General features: G+C 38.7%; 1 protein-coding gene across 1 annotated transcript; it reads right to left on the bottom strand.

Moving 5' to 3' along the window:
• Window positions 1-3010: 3010 nt before the first annotated feature.
• LOC107766442 (DNA-directed RNA polymerase II subunit RPB1) lies at window positions 3011-11544 on the bottom strand. Its single transcript, XM_075235195.1, has 14 exons — window positions 11065-11544; window positions 10701-10964; window positions 9651-9950; window positions 9411-9569; window positions 9160-9321; window positions 8840-9060; window positions 8589-8730; window positions 8171-8506; window positions 7790-8076; window positions 7192-7450; window positions 4030-7109; window positions 3706-3777; window positions 3463-3516; window positions 3011-3382 (listed from the first exon to the last, which is right to left on the bottom strand). Exons 1-14 carry the CDS (start codon window positions 11146-11148, stop codon window positions 3262-3264), a joined length of 5541 nt encoding a protein of 1846 aa, XP_075091296.1. The 5' UTR covers window positions 11149-11544; the 3' UTR covers window positions 3011-3261.
• Window positions 11545-12501: the final 957 nt, after the last annotated feature.

Below are 12501 nucleotides of genomic sequence, written 5' to 3' on the forward strand. Positions count from 1 at the left end.
TGGGTGTAATTGGAGGGGTGTAATTACACTCTCCAATTCTCAAGGGGATGTGAGAATTGGTGCTAATTACATTGTGTAATTATAAGGTTACTTTTTAGTTTCTTTCATTTTTGCTTTTATTTTAATTTATTTTCTTTATAACCTTTTATTTTTGTTATTTTAATTTTTAATTTTTATTTTTACTTTTAAATTTCTTTTTAAAATTTTAAAATATATTTTTCTTTGTACATTATTTATCTTTTATTTCTCTATCTTTACTTCTTGTGATTCCATGTAACTGCTTATATTTTATTTTTTATTTTTTTATTATTCTATTTTTTGAAACCACACCTCCTAATATTAAAAATAATGAGTCATTAAGTAACTTGACATATAATGAGTGATGCAATTAAAGTAAAATTTCGTTGTTGAATTAATGTGGTTATAATTTATAAACTTATCATGTTTCCTAATCTTAAGTTGTAGTGAGACTTACTATTATTATGTTGGAATTCGACATATGTTAAACTATTTTATTTTTTTTTTTGAATTTTAAAATTTTGTTATATTCATGGTTCCAAATTACTTGTTTTAGTAGTATTGGCTCACATTGCATGTTGCTCATTTTTTAGTTAGAATTGATAGATTAGTTTTGTCAAACATTTGAATAATGTTATGGCATTATATTTATAAATATTAATTTATTTTATCAAACATGAATTCCATGATGTTCTTACAAAACATATATTTTTAGTTTTTGTAAGTATCTACACTAAATATTATTAATTTGAAATATATATATAAATTATTTTTATAATATTAGTTATAAATATATGATTACTAATTGATATATATTCACGAAAAAATATACATCTTAAATACCAAATAAAATATCATTTATACTTATAAAAATTTTATATAACATATTTATTATATTAACTTTTACGTTTTTATAATTACTTAATTTAAAATTTAATCTAACTGTATAATTACACTTGTGCAACCAAACAGTAAAGTTATAATTACACTATAATTACATTATGACAAACAAATAAGTCATCGTAATTACTAAGCTATGTAATTACTACCTTAATAATTACACTCATTTCAATTACCTGATGACTTCCCAAACAAACCCTTAAAAGCTGATTTGACGAGCTTAAAAACTAATCCAACCTAACCGCAAAATATGCATGTGCAAGGAAGTGACGCGAGGATGCAACGTTTAGTGATAACTAGGAGACCTCAGTCCAGGATGACGCTGTAGTGCTCAATTTCCCAGAACCTTTCAGATTTAATCGAAATTTAATATTGTGTAGATTTGGTTCTCGTCGGTGAGTGAACACAGGTTAAAGAAACATCAGTTATTGGAGTTGCAATTAAAAAGACAACAATAAAGAAGAAAGGAATCTTACCATAAATTGAAAAGCAAGAAAGAATGGCTTTTGGTGCAATTTTAAAACCATACCACTTGACTGTAAAGTAAAATTAAAACAAATAAACTGAAATTCCCGTTTCATTAAAACATTTGAAGGGGAAAAAGTAGCACAAGATTCCGACTTCATACTATAACTATACTCGCTGTTTGTATCTTTTACTATTACAAATTTGTAATACATTGTAACTCTTATATGACAAACTATATAAAAGCATCATTAACCATTTAATAACCCACGTATTCGACATTTTTCTTGAAAAATATGGTTCAACAGCCTTAATGCATGGACGTCGAGAAGATTGGTCCTTGAGGAGGTTTTACATTTACCATATTCCGTTTGCATGAAATATTGGCTTGTAAACAGCAGTCCTATTCTACAGACTACAATTATCCTCTTCGTGGTAAATAAATTTCTCAAGTTTTACACTTGGCAGGTGAGTTTTCTCACATGAACTTGCAAAGACTAGATTGTAATTACCATGTTCCAACATTTTAGAGACAGATAACCCATCCATTAAATACCAGCTTTCCAACACCTTGTATTAAATTACTTTTTCATTCTCTACAAGAGCGAGAAACCACCTAAAGTCCTAAACAGGTATAACCCATACACCAGTCAACGAAACCTGTTCAAGAAGAAACAATAATTGCAGGAAGGGAAGAAAGACTATAGAAGGCCAAGAGAAGTTTCTTTAGTAATTTTTCTTTACTCTAGAAAAGGCAGACTCTCAGTTGAAATCTAAATTAGGACGACTTCTCAGTTCTCACCTGATCTAAGATGTACAGTACATGTTATTCTATGAAAAATGCCTTCCCACAACACTCCACCACAGTAAAGATCATAAAGTGAAGTTACAGTCTGTGCAACAGCTGACAACACTTGTCAGTTCTCCCACAAGAGTTGTAATCATCAAAACCAGACCGTTTTCAGGGAAGAAGAAAGAGCAGATAATGATGTCATTGATGATATCTTTACTACTGACAATTCTTCTAACAGGAGCCAAGAGATAAACATGAATTTACTAATTAGGGTACTACACAGAGCTGCAAGAAAACGAGAAAAGTTTATTAGTTTCGCCATCATTTGTTTAAAACTTCAAATGATTGTTGAGGACTTCAGGAATAGTTCAAACATTGACCTTAGAAGGATCAGTCCGTCAGACTGACCCCAAATCCTCTTCAAAAACACTAAAGTTCTTATACTACTTAAAGTAGGAACCATGATTTGCACATCTACCAGAAGTATCAAATTTAGTCACAGGCAGAAAGTCCAACCCCCCACCCCCCGGGCAGCCCAAAAGTAAAAAAAACACCTCCCTTGTTTGTTCTGGTGGGATCAAATTAAATACGAGTCCTCCTATCATAGTTGTATGGTTGTAGTGATTATCCTACTAACCAACCCCAAATGTAAAAAATTGAGCTTGTTCAATCTTCACCGGGGAATGAGCAGCAAGGCTTAGTCCTCCTATGTACATATTTTTGCTATCACAATATTCCCATCCCAACATCAGTTTGAGAGCTAGGTGGCTCTCCTAGAATAGAGAAAGAGGGGGGGGGGGGGTGAGCGGAGAGAGTGAGGGGCAGGTTGCATTATTTGGTTTACCTTCGAAAAGCAAGAACCAGATTGATTCATTCCCAATCCCCTAGATGTCACATACAAAGAGAAGAAGAACTCATTCACACGATTGGATCTTCAATAGGAAGATGCCGAAAGGCAGTATCCTTCAGAAAATATTTTGTACTGACCAGCATCGCTATCTTATGCTCCACAAAGCACATTAATGACCAAAGAGCCAGTTATGGCACAGAAAGATTAAAGTGAAAAGTAACAACTTTCTTCTCTCCTAATGACCAGTCTTGTCGTCTTTGACACTCTTGTTGTCTTTATCGCTAGTGCGCGGGGTGTACTGGCTAGTAGATGATGGTGAATACCCAGGAGCACTTGGTGAGTAGCCTGCACTTGGACTGAAGACAAGAAAAAAAGCTTTTAGAAACAAACATAAATCACATTGCATTATAGTCTTGTAAAGTAAAAACCAACTAACCTGTATTGGGGAGAACTAGGACTATAATCTGGACTTGTACCTGAGTTGTATGGGCTGAATTGGAAGGAAAAAGAAAAAGAAAAAGAGACTATTATTTTACAAAAAAAGGATCAGGTAATAGTGTTCATTAACTTCAAAATGCAGCGAAGGACGTACTAAAGCTAAAAAAAAGGTAAGACCATCTCATTCCACCAAGATTTCAGGCAGTAAATCAAAATACAGAAACGCACGCACATCACTTACCTGCTGGGACTATAGGTTGGGCTTGAAGGAGAATATGATGGAGATGTTGGAGAGTACGAAGGTGACGTTGGACTGCAACACAAGACAGTATTTAATCACGTCATTAGTAATATATCTAGATCCCAGTCTGAAATCCACCAATACAAAACACCAACGACTGTGGAAACCAATTAGTTCTAATGAAGCAGACTCAAAAACCACAGATAACCTAATTAGGTAGATGCTACAAAAGTCGTGAATTATTATCAAACATAGCCAAATTAAGAACAATTCTTGCCTCGGCAAAAGAATAAAAACACCTGTGTCAAATTAAAGATTATTTACCTGTAACTTGGAGATGACGGGCTGTATGGACTAGAAGGAGACAGCTTTGGACTGGTTGGCGAATATGCAAGGGAGGGGCTGTATCTAGCCGAGGGATTGTAACTTGGTGATGTAGGACTATATGATGGTGATGTTGGGCTGTAACTGGGAGATGTTGGGCTGTAACCAGGGGAGGTAGGACTGTATGCAGGAGAAGTGGGACTATATGATGGAGAAGTTGGACTATAACTTGGTGAGGTGGGGCTATATGAAGGCGAGGTGGGGCTGTAAGAAGGTGAGGTGGGGCTGTAAGATGGCGAAGTGGGGCTGTAAGATGGAGAAGTGGGGCTGTAGGCAGGCGAAGTGGGGCTGTAGGCAGGCGAAGTGGGGCTGTATGCAGGAGAAGTAGGGCTATAGCTAGGCGATGTTGGGCTATAACTAGGAGATGTAGGGCTATAGCTCGGAGATGTTGGACTATAACTGGGTGATGTGGGAGAGTACGATGGACTGGTTGGGGAATATGCCGGACTTGTCGGGCTGTAGCCAGGAGAGCTGGGGCTATAAGTGGGGGAAGTGGGGCTGTACCCCGGGGACGTGGGGCTGTAACCTGGGGATGTGGGGCTGTAACCTGGAGAGGTCGGGCTGTAACCAGGGGACGACGGGCTGTAACCAGGGGATGACGGGCTGTATCCGGGGGATGAAGTAGGAGAGAAAGCCATCTTATCCACATAAGGAGAAAATTGAGCATCTGTAATGGGTGACATCCGCATATTAGGGCTCAGCAAATAATTTGGAGACATCATGCCGTCATGATATGGGGTTCCACTGATAGGTGAGCGTCCAGGCGTCATGCCAAATTCAAGACCACCTTCCATGTAGCTAGGCAATGGTATCTCAATAGCTTGTTTCAACATCTCCTCATTGAGGTACAAAGCACAGCCTCCTGTGCCAATTGGTGCAAGCTGACCTAACATGATATTTTCTGTGACACCCCTCAAGTAATCTGATTCTGCAAATACAGCAGCATCAAGAAGGATGTCCACCGTCTCCTCAAATGAGCATCTCATCATGGGACCAGTGTCATTCCGGTTAATACCATGACGAGTGATGGCCATTAAATGACCACGGTAGGTCATGGTATCACACAATATGGCCAGATGTCGGTAGTTCACATAGGACCCATCAAAAGATATGACGACCCTCAACTCATCCAGCAGTGATCTTCGGACTGCCTCAATTCCAAGAACTTCAATAACTTCAATCAAGTGGTTACTTGTAGTTCTCCTTGCATCAACATCTTCATGTGTCATGACAGCCAAAAGATTCACACCTTCAGTGTCCAGCATCCATTCAGTTTCTGCTTTAAATCCTTCATTGTCATCAAACTTCTGTACCTTACTATTCTTTATGAACACCTTATTAATATCTGGAATTCCCCTGAGAGCCATCTCCGTAAGCATATTACTCTCGATCTTCTTAAGGAAGACATCATCCTCAGCAGATTCATCCAGTTCACCTTTTGGAGCTTCATCATTCATAATACGAATTCGAAGGATCAGCTTTTCCGCATTATCATCATTAAAGATGCAGGTCAAGTCATCATCAAACTCAAGGTTGATCTTTTCAGCAATGTCAGCCATGCTAAGTTTCTTATCCACCATCATTTCACGATTTAACTCTATGCGAAGCAACCATGGGGAAATTTTGTCAGGGTCGATCTCTTCATCTGGCATTTCATAGTACGACTTGACGAATTCAACATCTTCCTCAATGAGGGTGCTCATGGGGTCTGGATCATACCACACTTCTGTGGCTTGTGTTACGCTCCGCAAAGTAGTATATTCTAAGGCACACTGGACAGTTTTGGCCCTCTCTTTTGTTTTGCCTACTTCAGGTTTCAAGTACACAGAAAGAGAGGGTGTTTTAATTTTCTTGGCAACATTGATGATTTCCCTCAACCTTGGCACACCCAGAGTAACATTCTTAGCACTCACACCAGCATAATGAAATGTATTAAGAGTCATCTGTGTGGCAGGCTCACCAATTGACTGTGCAGCGACACAGCCAATCATCTCTCCTGGTGCCACAAGGGATTGCAAGAAGCGAGACTCTATCTCACCAATTACCCAGTCAAAAGCCTCCCGACTAAGTCTATACTCCTTCAGAACCCTTTTACTAGCCAAGGCACTACGGAGCAAGATATTGAAGAAAAGAGTAGCATTCTTCTGAGCTTCCATGCTTAGGTAATCATCGCCAGGGACAACCTTAAGCCTCTCCTGTAACTTATCAACAGCTTCCACGATCTCCATAGGATGCATATCAGACCGCCTTCGAAAATCTATCTTAAATGTCTTTTGGGCATTCAAGACAAGCCTCTGAATGTTAACAGGAAGCGGCCAAGAATTGTCACCCGTTACAGCAATCTCTGTCCCAAGCTGTTTTCTATCAGCTTGAAGTTTCTGAACCTCTGCATCAAACACACTACGAATCTCCCGAATAGTTTTTAGATCTTCGATAGCTTCTGGCAACATGTAACTTGGGTTCCAGTTAGGATCATCGATCTCATATGCATACATGTCATCGAATGTTAATTTCTTTGCTTTCAGAGAATCCAGCTTCTGCGTCTCAATCCAAACAGCATCCATGCCATCTTCCCCATACAGAAACTGGATAACATCACCCAATGAATTCCTAACAGTACCATCATACTTGACCATGATATCCTCCATGGCCTTCACTAATCGCCTCTGGATGTACCCGGTCTCAGAAGTTTTCACAGCAGTATCAATTAGACCTTCTCTACCACCCATAGCATGGAAGAAGAACTCCTGAGGGGTCAGTCCCCGGAGATATGAATTCTCCACAAAACCACGACTTTCTGGACCATAATCATCCTTGGTAAAATGAGGTAGAGTACGGTCTATGAACCCAAAAGGAATACGTTTCCCTTCAACATTCTGTTGCCCCACACAAGCAGTCATTTGAGATATGTTAATAAAACTCCCCTTGGACCCAGCAGTAACCATAGCTTTAAGATTGTTGCTTTCTGATAAACTCTTCTCGGCACTGCTTCCCGCATCATCACGAGCTTTATTCAACACCTAAGATTACAAAGAAAACATTATTCAAAATCTATCACATGAAAGAAAGAGGATAAGATGAATGCCCATTTATAAAAGGTACCTGGTTCACTCTGTTCTCGAATGATTCCATCATAGTTCGCCCTGGTTCAGCTTCTAACTGCTTCTCTTGAGCAGCTTTGATAAGTTCTTTGACTTTGCTTTTTGCATTCGAGATAGTTTCATTAATTTTCTCCATGGTTGAAGCATCAGCAATTGTGTCTCCTATCCCAATGCTAAAAGCATTCTGAAGAAGCCAATAATTAACCAGCCATTGTGTATGTCCCAGAAACTTGCGAGCAGCATCCGGCCCGACCTCCTCCCTGTTTACAGGGGCAGAATTAACTAGGGAAAAAATGATGACTACTCTCCCCCTATTGTAACATAAGTATAGAGCCCGTGTTTTGCACCTATTATCTCATCTACATCAACATTCAAACAATGACAATAACCTCACATAACACAGAAGAAAAGCAAACCGCCTGGTGCATCACAAGACTGGTCGGTGATTGTCTAGCAAAAATATTTATTTCCTCTATCTATATTTTGTTTGACATATAAACTGCCCCAGGTGAATGGGACCATATGCAAATTTGATATCAAAGCAGGAGATAAGGACAGGAAAAAAATAAAAAGAAATAAAAAACTCTCCAAATGCATACCATATAACATGAATCAGACTTCCAGTGGACGTCCCAAGGGTCTTTTTGCAAAGAGTACCAGTTAGCAACTCCCCTTTCTCTATTCTAACTTGAGTATCTCCTGGAGTTATGGGTCCTTTTTCTGAATCATTATGCCACGCAGAATATCGTAGAAGATTTATTTGTTTCGGTATGATGAGGTTAAACACTTGCTTCCCGGTCCAAAGTGGCCTTGGTTTCAGAATCGCCGGCGCGGGTACTTTCCCGTCAAAATCCTCCCACCACATTAAAATGTTCATAAAGACATCCTGCAAACCAAAAGTTGCTCAATCTTTACAAGATTATACAAAATCAAAAAAGATTTGATGGAAAGAATTCTGAAACGGCACATGTGGATATCACCTTTTCTATAAAGGTATCTCTTTTAGTGATTTTTCGGCAACCTAAAAGGGTATCCTGCACGATACCCATTACAGGCCTATTTGCCTGGGGTGAAACAATACACTTGGGGACCATCATAAGCTCCAGCACTTCTGCTCTGGTTTCAAATGACTGGGGAACATGCATGTTCATTTCGTCACCATCAAAATCAGCATTGTAAGGAGAAGTAACAGATAAATTCAACCGGAAGGTTGAGTATGGCATGATCTTGATTCTATGCCCCATAATAGACATTTTGTGTAGACTGGGTTGCCGATTGAAGAGAACAAAGTCCCCATCATTTAAGTGCCTCTCAACCTGCATTGGCAGCACTAGACATTAGGGAAACTGTCTTAAAAATCAAAAGCCTCTTAATAACTTGGAACTGAAAGAAACTAACCTTATATCCTAGCTCAAGATGCTGATCACTGCTCTTCTTCAGGTATCGGAGATCAAGCCTTTGGCCGTCATCCCTAATTATATACTTTGCCCCAGTTTTACCAGGAGGTGGATGAGGTCCATATTCAACAAGCTCCTTTAACCTGTTTCAAAAACCAGCTTCAATGAGCACAAACATACACAGTCCAATTTCCATATTTGTTTACGTTGGTTGGTGAGTGGAGTTTCATTTCTACCAGAACAAAAACACACCTTTCAATGTTATATGGTGTCACTGTTTCTGGATAAGTGAGATTCAGAGCAATACTCCACGGGACTCCCAATTGATCAATGTTAATAGTTGGATCAGGAGTAATAACTGTCCGAGCAGAAAAGTCTACTCTTTTGCCCATCAGATTGCCTCTGATCCGACCTTCTTTTGATTTTAATCTACTACATATTGATTTAATAGGTCTACCTGATCTTTGCGTAGCCTGAAAAGATAGAATATGTAAGTAAGTAAGTAGATCTTACTGAAAATTTCAAAAGATCCAACAGTAAAGAGAAGGATGCTCAAGAGAAAATCAGCATACTCTTGGTTGTCCCGGCAGATCATTGTCAAAATATGTAGCTATATGAAATTGCAATAACTGTGCGAACTCTGAAATGATGTGTGCCGGTGCCCCATTCCTTTCCTGCCTCTTCAAATTCTCGTTGTGACGAATAATCATGGCCAGTTGATGTGTTAAATCATCCTACAAGAAATTTTCACAGAAAAAAAAAAGCTAACGTTTTGATTGGCACAATTTTCTAGAATTTCATTGAAGGAACAGAGAGTGAATACCTCACTCCTTGACGAAGTATCCATCATTACAGAAGGTCGAACAGGTGGTGGTGGTATAGGAAGCACTTGAAGAATCATCCAATCTGGGCGAGCATACTCGGGGTTTAGGCCAAGCAACAGACAATCTTCGTCACTTACCCTCTTCAGAATGCTCAGCACCTACAAGATGAGGAGTAATAATAGACACGGTGAGAGGTGATCCCAATCAAATGAGAACACCTAGTAGAAACATTTATATACCCTTTCAGCAGAGAGTTGTTGTTTCCTTTCAACTGGTTCTGGCATCTGCTCTGGGTCATCACTCTTTTTCTTCTGAAGCTTATATTCAGCAACCATTTTCATGCCATCTATTGAAATTTTTGGCTGCTGTGCACCACAGCCACCTCTACTCTTCTTGACAGGTGCTTCAGGCTCTTCGCCTCGAACATCAATTTCGTCCCCTCCTTCACACTTTGTTTTATTTTTGCAAGCATCCAGCATCTTTTTCAGCCTGTTTTTAGGATTTCTTATTCTCATGGCTTGCTTGAATTTAGGATCGTCCTGCACAAAATCGGAAAACGCACAGATTCAATAATCCATCCCAGAGCTACATTGAGCATCAAGAAACAACCTTTCTAGATAATGGATGCAGACCACTTCCTTCCTGATGAGACATCAAGAAAACACCATTTTTTTCTCTTCATTCATCAGTAAGATAGTAAAAGAAGTAGAGCTATCATAGTTTTAAAGATAACTTCTATAAATGAATTATACTCCGATTTTCACTGTTCAATAAGAAACATCAAAGGGAATGAGTTTGACTACTCTTTAGATTGGAAATATTCTGTATCTCCAATTTAACCAAAAATATTGTTGGGCAACATCTGCATTCTTCACAAGAAATACATCAGTCACTAAAGTACCAAATCCATTTCAACTAATACATAGAAGCTACCCACCTAAGAAAGGTCATGTTGATGTAGTTGCAAATAACCACTTTTGAAACTTATTCAGCTACTTTTTAAACCTCTGCTTGTCATTTTTCAAACAGAGGGAGAAACCATTGGCAAACCTCAGTACTCTCCAAATTTAATGGCGTGTCCACTTATAATTTAGTCATATTTAAAAACTTTAAAATCACCCCAGTCGCAATATACATAGGCTCAGTAATTCAAGTCAATATCATCCGTCTTCACCTAAATACTAACTTTAGTATTTAGCTACACACCACAATTTCATCGAATGCAATTTCAACCTAAATTTCCATGATTTTTTGCACTCGAATTAACAATTCAAGTCCAATCAAAGTACCTCATCTGCCAGAATTTTCGAGCAGTTGAAGCAGACGCAACGAAGGATACTAAGTACAGGTTTCATAAATCCGATATGAAACATAGGTTTTGCTAGCTCAAGGTGACCAAAATGCCCTGGACACTCTGCCATGTTCGCCATACACGTCTCGCACTTCATCTTTCGATCAATTGTCCCGAGCCGAGGATCGCTCAAACCTCCAGGCTTTGGTTTCCCTCTCTCCGTGGTCTCACCATGCTCAATGTGGACCACTGACATTTGTCTCTGCAATTACGTTAAGAAAGAAAGAAAAAGCCTAAATCAATCTCGCTCAAAAGAAACCCTAGATAATTCAAAGAATTGAATCAAGGTGTGGAAAATTTACAATTTCGTCGGGGCTGACTATGCCGAACTGGACCACGCGGACTTTGGCAACCTCCGCCGGCGAGAAGGGGAAGCGCAAATCCATGGTGGCGGAATCTAGGTTTCAACTTTACAACAGTTAAGAAGAAAAAATTAAACGATTGAAAATTTGTTTTTTGACAATCTAAAACTGGTTTTTTGATTTATCGATGTGTATGTTTCTATTTTAGGAGTGTATTATTGAGTCAATTTCACTTGATTAGTAGAGATCTGAATTTGCTTACGCTCTCCTCTCCACTCGACTTGAGATGGAGGCTTTGCGAAACTAAGTCAAGGAGGGCATATAAGGGTATTTATAGAACAGCCACCGCCCTATGGCGCAACGAAAGACTCGGATTGATAAGTTGCGCCAGGCAGTTTTGACAGCTGAAGGCCCTTGCTAAAGTGCGCTTTTAGCGAGTCATGTGCTTCCTTTTCCCTTTAGGAGTAGGAGATGGTAAAACAATATTCCCAAACCAAAACAATGTGATGAAACCTGTATAACTGCATAATAAGTATCATTTTGCATAAATTTTATTACTTAAATACAGTTAGCTGATACTACTTCATTCTTAGCTAGCTTTTGGAAAAGAAATTGGTTGAAACTTTAAAAAAAAAAAAAGAGTTTTAAAAATTATGTTGAGGAATAGTTTTTGAATGATGAGATTGTGTTTGGACATGCATTTTACTTGAGGAAAAATTAAAGTTTTGTGGGTGGGAGCAAAGATTTTAGCTTGAAAAAAAATCATTTTTTTAAAAAAATATGATCAAATTCTATGAGCAAATAATATTTTCAAAAAAAAAAAAAAAAAGTTTTAAAAAAAATACGTCCAAACGGGAGCTAAATTTTTTATATAACGATGGTAAACTATTATAGTTCGTGCATATATATGAGTTTTGATGGAAGCGGCTCAGATTAGACGAAGATGACAGATATACTTCTATAAACTCCTGAATGAAGAGGGGTAGAAACATTGTGCTGGCGATTTGGAGCACTCCGAGGTTCGTAAGGATTTTGGATATTATAGGCGCATTAGAGTAGAGGAAGTCGAGGGGGGCTATGCGTAAGATTCACATGGGTAAAGCAACCGGATCAAACAAAATCCCTGTGGAATTTTGGAAGAATGCAGGTATGGCATATTTTGAGTGGCTCACTAGGTTGTTCAACATCATTTTTAGGACGAAGAAGATGCCGGAAGAATGGAGGTGGAGTACAATGATTCTGTTGTATAAGAACAAGGCTGATATCCAAAGTTGCAATAATTATAGGGGGATTAAGTTGCTTAGCCATACGATGAAAGTTTGGGAGAGGGTGGTTGAAGTGGGGGTGAGGAACAGTGTGTCCATCTCTGAGAATCAGCTCGGTTTCATGTCGGGGTGTTTGACTAGGGAAGCCATTCACCTTATGAGGAGATTGGTG

The sequence above is a fragment of the Nicotiana tabacum genome, chromosome 17, assembly GCF_000715075.1.
Source record: "Nicotiana tabacum cultivar K326 chromosome 17, ASM71507v2, whole genome shotgun sequence".
Lineage (NCBI taxonomy): Eukaryota > Viridiplantae > Streptophyta > Magnoliopsida > Solanales > Solanaceae > Nicotiana > Nicotiana tabacum.